Here is a 16363-nt window from a genome sequence, read left to right on the forward strand (position 1 = left end):
TTGTAGGATGAGTCCAATATTGGCTTTTGTGGGGTTTGTTGACAATAAGAAAATAACAGAATATAACCAGACTTATCCTTTAAAGCCACAATCATTGATCCCAATCTTGTTCCACCACCAAGCCTCAAAATACAGGACTGGATGCTGCCATCTCTTTTTAAATTGATCGATAGTTCCTTTGTTACACTAACTAACATTACTGTGCAAGTAATCCAACTTATTAAAGTACTTGGAGTTTATAATTCAGATATATATTTCTATATGTCATCAATGATCTATATGTTATCAATGATCATTCGTTCACCATTACACAAATGATGTCATCTACAACTCACATCCCTTAATTAATACAATAATAATATGATAATAATAAATTAACACTGTCTATTAAGCTTTGAGCATTTTACATTATTTTCAAATATATGCCTGATGTATAACATTTTTAAATGGTTTGGGCCCTCCTCCTCTATTAGACTTTGTGTATAGTCGCTCAGTAAATTCTATTTGATCCTCCAGAATATCCTCTATTAGAGATTGTACTATACCATTAGTCACACTACATTTGTGCAGTCAGCTTTTTCTGTGAAAGCCACGACTCAGTGGACTGCCCTACCTGACGACTTGAGAAGCTGCACTTCAATCAGCACATTTAAAACCAATTTAAAAAGTCTGCTAACAGCTTCTCAGCTCTGTAAGTACTGACTCTACATCGTATGTGATGTGCTATTATGTGTAGCTTTATGTTTTGTGTGTTTTTTGCTTAGTAATGTTTGTTATTGTGCTGTTATATGTTTTAATATTGACTTATTGAAGGAACTGCAGATGAAAATGAGCTATAAGCTAAATCTAGTTCATTACATCAAATGGTAACATTTATGTTAAACACTGTACATGGTCCGTATAAAAGAAGGACTACTACTACTACTTTGATTTCATGCCTGATTACACCTGAATTTTTATAATAGAAAATACAACTGGCTTTTAAATTATGTATAAGCTTGAATTTAGTATAGTGTATTCAATTCGAGTCAAGGAGCTCTTCAACAGCAGCATGATACCTACTTGATCTCTGCCACTTTTACTTAATTATTTATTCAATCATGTACTGGATTAAGTGCTGTCACGGTAAAAATCTTAAAGGGTGAAACAGAAACGTAAAACATCTCGATAATGGAGTCCGACAATATGATGCAGAGATTGGGGTAATGTTTATGGGAACAGACCGCTAGATGCCTTTTGGACAATAAAATCAGAAGAAATAGCATTTTACTACGTAGTAAAAATGACATCTTTATGAGCTGAATCTCTGTCTGTCAGGATACATTCAGTAACACAGAAATTGTGGCACTCTGAAAAAGACAGCTGAATTTTTACTTTTTCATCTGATATGGCTGAATATGCCCTCAAACGACAGCTGACATTGTGAGCTGATACCCTCGGTTATTGTGATGTTTCACATTGAAAATAAAGACAAATTGTGATGTTGTCTAAATATTTTCCGAGCTCACTGTATTTGTTCCTGCCACTTCAGGTAGTGAGTCATGCAGTCAATGTAACCATTGTTCTCTCTGTCTGCCAGGTGGTGTATAAAAAAGCAGTGATGGCAGTAGGTTCGCTGACCATCAACGAGGAGAGGTCAGAGGCCATTGACTTCTCCGTGCCCTTTGTGGAGACTGGCATCAGCGTCATGGTCTCACGTAGCAATGGGACTGTCTCTCCTTCTGCCTTCCTTGGTAAATTTATCGTTCTCTTCCTTTTTGTCTTTTTGTACTCCTCAAACACTAATTTCTTCTTGTTCCTGTTCTTCTAGTTCTTGTCCTTGTTGTTCTTCTTCTTCTTCTTCTTCTTCTTCTTCTTCTTCTTCTTCTTTTTCTTGTTCTTGTTCTTCTTGTTCTTGTTCTTGTTCTTCTTGTTCTTGTTCTTCTTGTTCTTGTTCTTCTGCTTCTTCTTCTTCTTATTCTTCTTCTTCTTCTTCTTCTCCTTCTCCTTTTCCTTCTCCTTCTCCTTCTCCTTCTTCTTCTTCTTCTCCTCCTCCTTCTCCTTCTCCGTCTGTCCCTCGGTGAACTGACTCTAGTGGGGGCAGCAAAAGGGAGGTGCTTACATGTTGGCAAAATTCTGCACATAAAATAGAATATTTTATTCAGACAGTATATGCTGGCCAAATTCCACTTGTACTCTGACTTTATCTGGGCCTCAACACCCTAAGCACATTAATATTTCTACCAGAGCAGAGGAAGTGGAGCGTGCCAGCTGTTTTTGAAAAGTCAGCTCAGACAAAGCATTCTTGATACTTGCCTCCTCTCCTCCTCTCTTCTTCTCTTCTCTCCTCTCCTCCAGTTGTTCAGCTGACTAGAAACTGAAGCGCTTCTCTGTGCTTGCCTAATGTCTTGTGTTGTCATTGGAGCGAGGCAGGAAGCGGGGGGATGTATTGTACCATGCGTGTGTTGGTCCCTGTGTATCAAGCCATGTGTCAGCATGCGTGTGTGGTAAAAAAAAAAAGAAAAAAAGAAAGTGTGTGTGATACTGCACGAATATATTAGAACGTTTGTGTATAGAATCAGGGATGTGAGGAGAATGAATGTGCTTTGGCCGTATGTATGTTAAGGGGTGACTGCTTTGTGTGTGTTTTTTATACCAACGTGTTACGTGCACTTGTGAGTGTGCGCGTGACCGGGGGTGTGTGTGTGTGTGTTGAGCCTGGGCCAGGGTATCAGTGACGGTTCAGTATCTCTCGCACTCATATTAGAGGCACCTCAGCGCACAATCTCTCAAGGTTGGCTAACCCTGGCAGTCACATACTTACACATACAGTGACACGCACACACATACAATTTGTCTGGGTTCAGCGTCGCTGGCACTCATCCCGCTCTCTGAACTCCTGCCCTGCTACGCACCAAACACATGCCGACTCACGCTCACACACACCCATGCACAGATCACACACAAGTAGATCACATACACATGCCCTCAGCAGGGCTCATCAGATCGCTCAGAGTTTGATTCTTCTCTCTCACTCTTCACCCTCCTTCTCTCTCCTCTCTCTCCCTCTCTTTCTCTCTCACCCCTTCCTCTACCATCTCCCACGCCCCAGGCCTCTCTCTCTCTCAGCTCTCATCCAAGGGAATAATGAGAAATATGGAAATGTGCTCCGTCAAACTCTCTGTGACTAACTCTCCCTCTCCGTCCATCCCTCCTCCCTCCTCTCTGACTCCGTCTGTCTGTCTTCCTCCCCTCTCTGTGTCTTTTCTATTATCTTTTCCTCACTTTATATCCCCCTCATCCCTGTTCGCTTTTTTGCTTCCCGTTCTTTATTTCTCAGAGTCTGTCTCCTCTCTCCGTTTCACAGTGTCTCTCTGTCTCATGTATTCGACTTCTCTTTAACTCTCTTTCCCCTCTCTCTCTCTCTCTCTCTCTCTCTTTCTCTCTCTCCTCTCAGAGCCCTTCAGTGCATCAGTTTGGGTGATGATGTTTGTGATGCTGCTCATTGTCACAGCCATCGCTGTCTTCCTCTTTGAGTTTGTCAGCCCGCTGGGCTTCAACCGCAACTTGGCCCAAGGCAAAGGTAGGCTTACACACACAAACACGCACAGACATACACACACACAAACACAAAAAAAACCCACACAAAATAAGGACTATCACACCAATCGTCTGGCCCCAGAGCAAGAAGCACAAATCTAAGCTTCCCCTGAAGCAAAAGAACTGACCTATTATTACTCCGACTTTGGACAGTTCAGTTAATGTTAGAGAGTGTTAACAGTTCTCTCCCAAAGCCACTTATCAAAACTGTAATCTGAGGCGTCTGAACCTTGGGGCGCTCCGGTGGCTTAGACTACATATAGAATATCATTATCAGCGTTACAGTAATAGCGTAGTAGTAGTACACCCCCACCCCCCCCACCCCCCTGTCTATCTATACTGTCACTGTCGAATAAACCTGGAGCTTCCCTGCTGGCAGTGAATGAGAGATTAATGTGTTCACACAAAATTACATTTTAGCTTAATTTAACATTTAAATGAGATAAAACCCCATCCAGATACAGTTAGTGCAAGTGAATTATGTTTTTTCTTTGATTTCCCCTTTAAGCACATCTGAACTCAGTTTAATAAATCTAAAGTTTAGTTTTCTATTTTATCTTACGCTCTGACTGAATTACTACGGAAGCATAACACATTCACTTGGGAAAAAAAATTTGCCCCGTTTTTCTGAATTAATGAGATACCAGATGTTCTATCCAACAGTATAAAAGTTGAGTCATCCCACTGTACCTGTTTATGGAAATTGCAAACTAAAATAACCTCTTAGCTCTGAAGGCAGTCTGGTGTGTTTGTTTAGTCTATTTTTAGGCTTTGATTAAACATTTTTGCCCATCCTGAGGTGCGATACCATCTATATTAGGCTACTTAAAGACAAAAGTGTCTCCCGACGTTTCAAACCAAAAACCAAAATAAATCTGGATTAAACTAAACAGGTGGGACATGTTTGCTCTCAAGTAGGATTGGGAGCTTCTTTTGGGACTTTGAGGTATTTCATACATTTACAAAATTGGTGCAGAAGAACTTTTCTCCGGATTCGGAAATAATTATCTCATTAATCAAGAAAAATAAAGACTTTCCATGAAACTACAAATGCCAAGAATGCAAAGCTATCTTACAAAGTTTTTTTTCCTTTTACAAATAGTTTTACCCTTTCTTGTTGAGAATTAGATGAGAAGACTAATACCGCTCTTGTGTCTGTGTGGTAAATAAGAAGCTGGAGCCAGGAGTGTCTTAGCTTAGCATAGATAGATTGGAAACAGCAGGAAACCACTATCCTGGATATTTCCATACATAACAAAGTCTGCCCTCCAGCACCTCTAAAGCTCACTAATTAACATGTTACATCTCACTTATTTAATCCGTACAGAAACCGATGTGTAAAAACGTCTTGTTACAGTCTTATAGGGGGTTATGTGTTGGACTGATTCTTGGGCGGGAGCGGCAGCAACTTTCTGAAGCTCTGTCGTCATGGTGAGGTTTCAAAGCAACCTCCCAAACTAGTTGTTTCCCCCTGTTTCCAGTCTTTGTGCTAAGCTAACCAGCTGCTGCTAACTGCCTCAGAGGGTGATATCAATTTTCTCATCTAGCACTCAATAGAAAAGCAAATAAGAGTAGTTCACAAAATGTTTAACTATTCCTTTAGTAGTTACTCATGCGTGCAGACAGTTGCAGCTGAAATGCATTGCAGACCACATACATCAAACATTATTGAATCACACTTGGAGTCTTGCAGTTGCAGCAATGTACCCAGATAATAATGGCACAGCCTGAGACAAACTTTTTAAAAATTAAATTTAGTATATTGTTTAACACATAAAGTTGCTGTTCATGGTGCATTTCAGCTGCAAATGTCTCACAGTAGCATCCCTAAATCTCACAATTTAGCAGTATTTGTTGTACATACATAAACCTGAAATACATAATTTGATATTCAGAGCAGTCAGTGAACAGTGATTTATTGCTGTGATGCTCTAAGCTACCAGCAGCATTGTATTTTTTAAGACAATGAACATTTCAAAATGTGTGGTGTGGACTGAAGACATAAATGAAAGTCAAAAATCAGTATTATTGTCACATTCTTTGGTATCTTTGACTTATCCTCCTATAAAATAAATTGTCATTCTTTTTCTTCCTTCACATTATGTGCAGTCACATTTTACAGTTTGAACTGAATTGATTTTTGAACTTTTTGTAGATGATGGCGGGTATGGTAAATAATAATAATTTCTTACATTCAGCTGCTAGTAGGCAACATTAAATCAGGCATTTTAAAGAAAACATAATAATAATATGTGTTGTATGTAAATTATTACATGGCTGCCTGTTCTTTTAGTCCAAAATAAGCATCAGACCTTTAGCTGAAAATGTGAGTTATAAGGTTACCACTGTAACTGCCCTCCAGGTTTTTCATCACATCATTTTTTGCGGCTCTTTTTCTGCTCCTCTGCCTCTCTCTGCCTCTCTCTCTCTCTCTCAGACCCACATGGCCCATCCTTCACCATTGGTAAGGCCATATGGCTGCTGTGGGGTCTGGTCTTCAACAACTCTGTCCCGGTGCAGAACCCAAAGGGCACCACCAGTAAGTTCATCGTATCGGTGTGGGCCTTCTTCGCCGTGATCTTCCTGGCCTCGTACACTGCCAACCTGGCTGCCTTCATGATCCAGGAGGAGTTTGTGGACCAAGTCACTGGATTGTCTGACAAGAAGGTGGGATTACACACAAATGGACATGCAGAAACACCCACACAACTAAACGCATTCACAGTCAAGGTTGCTCTTGTAATGGATGCCAGCCCTGCGGCCAGACAGGACTCTCCGGGGAGCGCCCTTGGGCTTCAACTGCCTAAACCCTCTGGCCGTGGCTGTCACCACACTAACACTGCCAGCACAGCAGACCCAGGGGCACACACACACTCGGGCTGCATAGATCAAAGACGAGTGTGTGTGTGTGTGTGTGTGTGTGTGTGTGTGTGTGTGTGTGTGTGTGTTTGTATTTGGATGTTTGTGTGTGTGTGTGTGTGTGTGTGTGTGTGTGTGTGTGTGTGTGTGTGTGTGTGCACATGTGGTTTGCAGAGCCTGGCAGTGTCAGCAGAACCCCAGCCAGCCTTACGCTAGACTGGACACACAATGATGATGACTGATGAGTCCACTTCACTTTTTCTCCCTCCTCCTTTCTCATCTGTCTCTTCTTGTCACTCTCCAATCTTCCTCCTCTTTCCTCCGCCCATGTGTCCCTCCTGCATTTTCACACTTTGCCCCCTCTCTTGCTTTGACTCCCTTTCTTCGCTTCCTCTTAACTTTGTCTTCTTTTTTTTCCTCTCGCTGCCTCTCACTTCTTCCTCTCATTGTCTTTCTGTCACTACCCTCTTTAAACAATCTGTCTCTCTCTCTGTCTCTCCCTCCAGTTCCAGAGTCCATACTCGTACTCCCCTCCATTTCGCTTTGGGACGGTTCCCAACGGCAGCACAGAGCGTAACATCAGGAAGAACTATCCAGATATGCATCAGTACATGACCAAATACCATCAGACTGGAGTCCAGGATGCGTTGGTCAGCCTCAAGACTGGGTACTGTAAACTTGTCAAGACAATTCACATCAAGTTGAGATTTATTATACCTGAGAGGATGATTCTGTTTGCAGACAGCATGTATGCTTAAGAAACATGTGAAAACAAACAAAAAAAGACATTTCATCACACAATCCCAGCCCCATGGGGAACTAGCAGCAGCTCGTGGTAACATGCCGCAGTAACTGTGCTGAGTGTTTCTGTCACCGACGGTAAAATGCAGACGCCGTCTCCATGTGCTCATTATATGGAGCCTTGTTGCTGCTGGAAAGAAAAAGGAGCTGCCAAAACAGGGAGAGTGTAATTTGTTCTAGAGTTTGCTACCTTTATTCTCCCTCTTAAACAGACTAATGGAAGGGTGACTGCAGTGCTTTTACTTGTTCATTAATTTTATGTGCTTTGATGTTTGCGGGCATTTTCTACAAACATAATTTAACTTTTTGCTTTTTCCTTCCTGCAATGGCTTTATTGATACTGCATATCAAATAGATAAGGATTGTTTATGATATGTTTTGTTTATACAACATCAAAACTTTATAATGAGAGTGTTCCACAAAGGCATCGTTGTTTAATTGAATTCTTCAGGAAAACGGGAATAAAACACTTAAATCTCACTCAAGTCATAAGAGTCATAAGATACACGAAATACATATTTAAAATGCTCCATATTGTTGTAATGGATTTATATTGTTTTCAAATGCTGTGTATACTTACATGAATGAATATTGGCCTGAAATTCTATGTGCAGGAAAAAAAGATCCAACTATAACAACAGCAGATACTCCATAACTTCATTTAACATATGCCCTTTGGTGAACAGTTAAATTTAGAGAGCTTTATATTTATGCATACATATTTAACATAGAGGGCTCCAGGGGGGATTTATTAACACTATGTTCTATTCATTGTGTTATATAAAAACACTTTCCAGCTTTTTTGAAGTTAAAAACAAGGCTCTGTTGTTATAAAGGCTGGTGATACTGGCTCCAGGTTACGTTGTGTTTGGTTAACCACCATACATCAAACTTCTGTTTTTGCTGAGCTCAGACATACGCGGCCCACATAGGGGGATTGTTGCGTCAGATACAGATTGTGGCCCTTTAGTTTGAATTCAACCTGTCACATCAGAATAATGACAAAACCTGCAAGTAAAAGAGTGTGGCTCTATGTGAACAAAGGCATCCTTGTGGACGTGAATATTTACTGTACCAGCATGCACGCTGGAGAATACTCTCAGTCACAGCCTGAGTCCAAATCTGATTTGCGTGAGAAATTATAGCTCCAAGAAGAAGGAAAAAAAAGCCTTGTGGGTAATCCATCTGGTTTGTTCGTGGATCAGAGGAACATTGTTACAGTCTATTCAGCAGTGAAGACTCACTAGTATTGAGGTCTTCATTGGTGAAGCCTGATCACAGTGGACAGTGGGTAGTCAGAAAAGAAAATATTGTTATTGTATTTTTATAATAATCATGTCATTACCACTTTAAATATTTTGACATTTTTGGATATTAAAAACTTAATCACTTTCTTGCCGAGAGGTAGATTAGAGGATTCATACCCCTCTCATGTCTGCTTGATTTGATAGGAAGCTACAGCCCAGCAGCTGGTTAGCTTATCTTAGCATAAAGACCAGAAACAGTTAGACTGTCTCTGACCAAAAGTTTAAAAAAACTGCACAACACCTCTTAAACTCACAATTCACCATATTATATCTTGTTTGTTTAATCCAAATCCATACAAAAGTGTGAGAGTGTAAAAATTACAGTTTGTGCTTTTACGGGGGTTTATGTGCGGTACTGTTTCTTGGCTGACTGCAGTAAATTTCTGTAGTAGTTTCCACTGGTTGCCTGGCAACCTCACTGTGTCAAGAAGGCTACAGGATGTTGACTGTATCCTCATCATGGGTGTATTATAAGATCTAGATACAGCCATGAAGCCAATTGTTTCCCAGTGGCTACTTGTGGTATTGCCAAGAAAAATCCGACTGTGGCCCATAAAGTACTTTCCTCATTGACTACCACTGTAGAAGGAGACGCCTGTAAAATCCATCAATCAGTCAATCAATTTTGTTTATATATCGCCAAGTCACAACAGAAGGTATCTCAAGGCTCTTTTCACATTTAATTTAATTTAAAGAGATCCAACATTCCCCCATGAGCAAGCACACGGCGACAGTGACAAGTAAAAACTCCCCTTTAACGGGAAAAAAACCTCAAGCAGAACTGAGCTCTAGGTGGGCGGCCATCTGCCTTGACCGGTTGGTTTGAGAGAGAAAGAGACAAAGAAGGAGAGAGGAGAAAGAGAGACTATGGGAGAGGGAGATGCACACAGAAGCACAGCAATAACATCACTAATAGTAATAGAGTAATGATAATAAGAAGAGGAGCAGAAACTGTTGACAGGATACCATGAACTGTAGACAAGGTTGATTATGACTCTTTTTATCATGATTTCTTGATCCATGGTAAGCAATTCTTATTGAACTGAATAGGTGCCATTTTTGGTCCAGTATCCAGCTCCTATAATACATTCATGAGCCTCATATTTACAGACAAGAAAGTAAATAAGCACATTTCTCAAAATGTTCTCATCACAAGTTGCCTATTTCTGTTTCTATCACTAGTGTTTCAACTGAATAGTTTTTGGGTAAAAAAAGAAAAAAAGAAGAAAGAAAGAAGTATTTAGTATTTTGGAAAAATGAGAAGAAATAAACCTAAATTTGTGTAGCAGAAATATGTTTCCAGTGTGTCATGTTAAATATGTTTCTTCTATATTTTCCTGTTAATCATCTCACGACCGCAGGGCTTCGTAGTAAATCCATAAAACATGTGCGTCTCTTACAGAAAGCTGGATGCTTTCATCTACGACGCTGCCGTGTTGAACTACATGGCGGGCAGAGATGACGGCTGTAAGCTGGTTACCATCGGCAGCGGTTACATCTTTGCCACCACTGGTTATGGCATCGCCCTGCAGAAAGGCTCCTACTGGAAACGCCTCGTCGATCTGGCAATACTGGGCATCATAGGAGATGGTGAGGCGTTCGCACACATCCACATCCTGTATCATATCATTGACACTACAGTGAAGCTTAAGTTGCTAAGTTGTTCCAGGCCTTTAGTCTTATTACAGTTGTGCTGCTGCTCAGCTTTTCCTCTGTCCTCTCCCTCCCCCAACACACTCCCTCTCTCTCCGTTCTCCCTCTGTCAGAAAGCTATCAGGGGCTAGTCTTAACACACCATTTCATCATCATTACTCTATGTGGGTTTGTGTGTGAATGTGTGTGTGTGTGTGTGTGTGTGTGTGTGTTTGCGCGTGCATGTATGTGTGTGTTTGTGTGTCCACCATGTCCTGTTATGTTTACTCCTCCAGATTGTTCTGTATAATAAGCTGTGAGATGGTGCGAATGGAAGAAAGAAAATGAGCCAGACAGAAATCAAACTGCTGAAACCACTAAAGCGCTTCGTTTCACACCCGGCCCTTTTTTATTCAGGGCAAACACCCGCATGCGCACCCACACACGCACACAGACACACAAACACACTCAGTCTCCCATCTGTCTTTATCACTCAATCACTATCAATTCCTCCCCCTCCTCCTACAAACCCTTTTTCACTCCACCTCCTGTCTCCTTTCCATTACGATCTATTTACTACTTCACCTCTCTCCCCTCCTCCCTTCTCCTCTCAATCCTCCTTCGTAATGATACCCCCTTTTCCCCAACACACCTCGCTATTTCCCTCCAACACCCATCCCCTCCAACTCTCCCTGTATTGAACCTTCCTCTCTTCCCTGGCACATTACTCCATCTCCTCCCTTTTTCAATTTATTTTTCCTTCCTTCCTTCCTCACCTCTACCTCCTTTTGCCAAAAAACCTTCTCCTCTCAATTTCCCCCTCTCTTCACCTTTTCCAACAGGTGAAATGGAGGAGCTGGAAGCCCAGTGGCTCACTGGGATATGCCACAATGAGAAGAACGAGGTGATGTCCAGCCAGCTGGATGTGGACAACATGGCAGGGGTTTTCTACATGCTTGCCACGGCCATGGGTCTCTCCATCCTCACCTTCATATCTGAGCACCTTTTCTACTGGAGGCTGAGATACTGCTTCACTGGTGTCTGCACTGGGAGGCCGGGTCTGCTCTTCACTATCAGCAGGGTGAGGAGAAGGAAATTTATCCAGTAAATCTTTTTTGGTAACTTAAAGCTGCATTTTGACATCAAAAAACAGTTGGCACAGTTTGGTTCCTGGATAGCATTTTTTCCCCCTTTTGCTTCTGCAGTAGTACTTTCAGTTGCTTGCTGTTAAAATTTGCAGTGCTGAACTCCACTTATTGGTCAAACACCATCCTCAAGAGTGCAACAACTGATGTACAGCATTGATTCAGCCTGTACGAGAGCACTGGCTGTTGCAATATCAATATCAAGACTCAGGGTGGGAATTTCTTGTAATGTTATTGACATTTAAAGAGTAAAGCAGTCTTCAAGATTACTGTAAAAGAGAATAAGAAGAGTGAGTTAAACACACAGAGGATCAGCAAGAAAAAACAAACTTAATTATCATTTCTAATCTCTCTCTCTCTCGTTTACATACTAAACTTTCTAGAAAGGTTTTTGTGCGGCTAATACACAAAATTGCATACACAATTATGTATATAGAGACTAATTATGGGGGGATATTGAGAAAAGCCTGAATATGAACAGTACATAAGGGTTAAATTACATACTAAAAGACAAAAATGATTACTTTGTAGCTGTTGTCTCACAGACTTCCAAAATTGTATCTCAAAAAAGGGTGTTGATTTTTAATCCTTTACGTGTCTAATTTGACTAATCTTCACAGTTCTTCAGATGCGGGGAAAATCCAAACAGGAACGCGCCAAAGGGACTTTTAGTTTGTGTGAATGGCCGAAATGAGTCTGAAACTTACACGATTGTCACAGTTAAGGAAAAATCTGCAGGCATGTGTGTGTATTTGTGTCATATGTCTGAAACACATACAATAGTTACTATTAAGATACAGAGGGAATCTCTGTATGTGTGTGTGTGATAAAAGAGGAAAGACGGGGATAGTATGATTATGGAGCCCAGCTGAGGCAGAGCTGAATTTACTGTGGCGCATATGGACGGGGGGATAGAGGAATGAAACAGCTAAGAGGATGATGTGGACACACACTCATATACATATACACAAAGCTCTATTTCGCTCTTTTACACACACACACAAGTCTGGTTAGAAAAAATGAAAAATGGCTACACACACGGCTGGTGCAGTGAGGTGAGGGAGGACTTGACCACACTGGCACACACACACACAGATGGACAGACAGATGCGCTCACACACACCTAAATATACACACACAAAACATAAATGGGGACGCCCAGACAGACCAGTCTTTCATTATTTATATGTCATGTCTCTATGTTAGGCAGGGCTTTTATTCCAGACGAGCAGCATTTCACACATTAAGTGTCTTACAAAAACTGCAATGTGTTTTCTGTGTGTGTGTGTCTGCCTCTCGGTGTGCGCATGCCATTAGAGCAGCGATGCTGGAGGTTAAGTGGCTCGATGAAGAACATCTCCTTGCACTCAGAGGCCCCCACCTGTGACATCATCACCTGAATTAAATTTCCTGGGCGCCTCTGCCAGCAGTTCATCTAAAAAAGAGCCGATTATCTCTTCTTGTCACATTAAAAAAACAAAATGCAGTTAAAGGGACTTTTCATCCCAAAATCAAAAATACATATTTTTCCTCTTACCTGCAGTGCTCTTGATGCAGCTCGATCATTATGGTGTAAGTTTGCCTAGTTGTGCAGGTATCAGCTGTAGAGATGTCTACCTTCTTTAAATTACAATGGATCTGGATGGCACTTGGCTTGTGGTGCGCCAAAAAAAAAAAGATTTGTAAAACTCAACAGCGGTGTCTCTTTCCAGAAATCGTGACCCAGTTACTCAAGATACTCCACAGACCGTGTTATGAGCAGTTTCATGTAGGAACTATTTTCTTTCTACCGAACCACCGAAGCGTGCATCCACTCTTGTTAGCGGGTGTAGTTTGGTAGAAAGAAAATTGTTCCAACATGAAAGTGCTTACAACAAGGTCTGTGGGATACTTTGAGTAACCGGGTCACGGTTTCTGGAAAGAGACACCACTGTTGAGCTTTACAAACGTATTCTTTTGCATTTCGAGCAACACAAGCCGACTACCATCCAGTCCAGATAGATAGTAATACAGGTAAGAAGAAAAATATTTATTTTTGATTTTGGAGTGAACTGTCCCTTTAAGGTTTACAGTAACTTATAATGATACTACTACTACTGCTAAGAATAATAATAATGATGATGATAACAATAATAATAATAACTTTATTTATATTATCACCCAAAGTTTACAAAGTGCTTTGACAGACAAAGCAAAAGCAGTACAATACAAAGCAAGACACTCAACACAGAGCAGTTGTTGTTAATTTGTTATCCTTTTTTTGTGGTGAAGTCACTGGGTTGGGAATTAACTCTCCTCTCCTCTCCTCTCCTCTCCTCTCCTCTCCTCTCCTCTCAGGGTATCTGGAGCTGTATCCATGGCGTTCATATAGACATGAAGAAGAAGTCTCCTGAGCTGGACTTCAGTCCTCAAGCCAACATGCTGCACCTGCTCAAGTCTGCCAAGTCCATGGCTTTGTCTTCTCCCAAACGCAACACAGTCCTCTTGCAGCCTAGCATCCTAGATATGATGTCAGGGAAAGGTACTGTCATACTGTTATACACAGTAATACCTGTTATACACAGAGTAGGTCAAAATGAATAGACTCTACCCTCACAGAGCAGGTACACAGGCCTACATACAGAGGTCACCCTGCTTTTTATATACAGTCTACGTATGCATAAGTGAAGGTGACTTGTTTCATCTTGTTGTGGACTCCAGACTTTAATCGCATTGACTGTCATGTACAAGCTAGCCTCATGATTAGAAAAGTATTAGATGGCGTACGCCGCTTCCCAGGGCAATAGATAATGTATCAGCAAACAGGCTGAGCATCCGTCCAAACATCCATCTATTGTATCTGCTGTCTGAGGTGCATCTCTCCTTGTCTCCTAGGTAACTCACTCCATAGTCTGCCTACGAAGGGTCCTGGTCTCTATAGCAACGCCGCTGGTCCACAGGGTTTCCTGTCATTGTCCGGGCGACACAAAAACCTCCTTAATAATGCTGCGCCATTTCCTGGGCAACCAAAGGCCCCCCCTATCCAGACCAGCCCAAACAAGCCCCAGCTGTCAATCAACAATGATAACGGCAAGGCCCGCCTTCCCGGGCCGGCCTGCCCTGCGTCCAAACCTCGAGCACTTTGGAAGAAAAGCGTGGAGACACTGAAGACCCAGCCAACTGGCGGATCTCCAGGACACGGCCCGAGCCCCACCCCGGCGTCTGGACCTGGACCTCCACAAATGAAGAGCCAGCGCTACCTTCCTGAAGAGCCGCCGCACTCTGACATCTCCGAGTGCTCCAGCCGGCCGCCGTCACACAAAGATTCTGACTCCATGGCGGCAAGGGGCGGATTCAAACCGATCAATCAGCTGAGGAAGAGGGGTGGAGGAGGAGGAGGAGGAGGAGGAGGAGGCGGAAGTGGGGGCGGAGGATCCAAGATCTACTCCATTGACTCAGACCAGGCCAGTCTCCATTCTGCTCCTGCCTACCAGCGGGACAGCCAAGGGGGAGGTGATGACCACAGTTACCCCCCTGACCTGTTTCCACCTGAAAGCACATACTCACACCAGGCAGACGCACCCATTTTACAGCTGAGTGCCAGCCTGCTGCACCACAGTCACAGCGCTGAGGCAGACCTGCACTCCCTGAAAGACAAGAAATACAGCACCTACACACACAGCAGGTATTACATTCATTAGGAAATAAACATAAAACCATGTTTTAAGTGCTGCTGCTGTGTTTGTTTTGAGTAATCTGTTTTAATCCTCTCTCCCTCCAGTGTGAAGGAGAAGGCTGGAGGTTCATTCGATGCTCCAGCTGCAGGCTCGGGGACACAGAGCGCCAGGCCCGGCCACTGTCGCTCCTGCCTCACCAAGCTGAGCGGTTACTCTGGCCTTTACACGGTCCGCTCGCCGCAGGCTCGCTGTGATGCCTGCGCCCACCTGGGAAACCTGTACGACATCAGCGAAGACCACCTGCACTCGCACTACTCCCACACGCACACTCACCCACACAGTGGGGACATGTTTACACACTACCTTCCCCAGAATGAGCTGAGTCTGGTGGGCGAAGGGGATGGGCTGGTCAGCCATTTTGAGCCCTCCCCTTCCTCCCCATCTCCTCTTCCCACCTCCTCGTCGGCCCAGCACCTCCAGCTGAGTCGCCAGCCCTCCTATGAGAACGTGCTTCCGGACGGAGTTCCTGAGCGGCAGTCGCAGCTGCACACCCACCTGCGGGGGCTGAGTCTTCCTGACAGAGATAGGGAGAGGGAGCTGACCCTGGACGAGGGGGCCTATGCTAACGTTCTCACAATGCGCTCTGATCGTCCGTTCAGCAGCCGCAGCCCCCCCTCTCCATCACCCTCCCACCACCACAGCCTGGATGCCCCAATGCCTCTCCCGCGGCGCTCAAAGAGTCTTTTCCCCGATCGTCCCTCTCACAACCCTTTCCTCCAGTCAGCTACTGGCACAACACAACGAGACCCCGCCCCCCAGGCTGTCACACGCATGCCGCAGAGAAATTCTGCCCACGAGCTCTATAAGCAGCGAATGCCGCTGTCGCTTACCCTCGGTAACCATGGCAGCCATCAATTCAACCAGCATGGCGGCCATGTTGACCAACAGGTGTTCTACCCTCAGCAGGAGCCCCCTGTTGTGGCCTACATGGTCCCACCTGCTGCCTCCCAGCCTATGAGCTATGTGACAGCACCACGAGCCTCGAGCGCAGGCAGCAACCGGCCCCGGCTCTACCGCCGCATGCCCAGCATTGAGTCTGACGTCTGAGAGTCACACACACACTCACACACACTTATTCTCACTGAAACACCCGCATGCAAGAAAGAAAGCGTGTGACCGGACCAGGCAGCTCCAATTCTAAGCACACATACAGAAACACACACACACACACACACACACACATACAGGTGAGCTACGGAAAGGTCAGCTCCGGACTAAAAGGTTAATGGTGATGCTGAATAAATAAATAAATAATTGCTTCTTTATCATGCCGGGTTGGGGCCACAGGGACACCTGGAGGCACAATACCAGATGAAGAGTGTGT

At 43.4% G+C, this 16363-nt stretch overlaps 1 protein-coding gene across 1 annotated transcript in view; it reads left to right on the forward strand.

Moving 5' to 3' along the window:
• grin2ab (glutamate receptor, ionotropic, N-methyl D-aspartate 2A, b) overlaps positions 1 to 16086 on the forward strand; it is a 96261-nt gene extending 80175 nt beyond the window's left edge. The window contains exons 12-20 of the mRNA XM_053337329.1: positions 1580 to 1733; positions 3437 to 3562; positions 6017 to 6246; positions 6945 to 7105; positions 9949 to 10136; positions 11021 to 11259; positions 13661 to 13844; positions 14198 to 14987; positions 15084 to 16086. Coding sequence (XP_053193304.1) covers positions 1580 to 1733; positions 3437 to 3562; positions 6017 to 6246; positions 6945 to 7105; positions 9949 to 10136; positions 11021 to 11259; positions 13661 to 13844; positions 14198 to 14987; positions 15084 to 16086 — 3075 coding nt within the window. The remainder of the gene's footprint in view (positions 1 to 1579; positions 1734 to 3436; positions 3563 to 6016; positions 6247 to 6944; positions 7106 to 9948; positions 10137 to 11020; positions 11260 to 13660; positions 13845 to 14197; positions 14988 to 15083) is intronic.
• Positions 16087 to 16363: the final 277 nt, after the last annotated feature.

The sequence above is a fragment of the Scomber japonicus genome, chromosome 2 (genome assembly GCF_027409825.1).
Source record: "Scomber japonicus isolate fScoJap1 chromosome 2, fScoJap1.pri, whole genome shotgun sequence".
Classification (NCBI taxonomy): domain Eukaryota; kingdom Metazoa; phylum Chordata; class Actinopteri; order Scombriformes; family Scombridae; genus Scomber; species Scomber japonicus.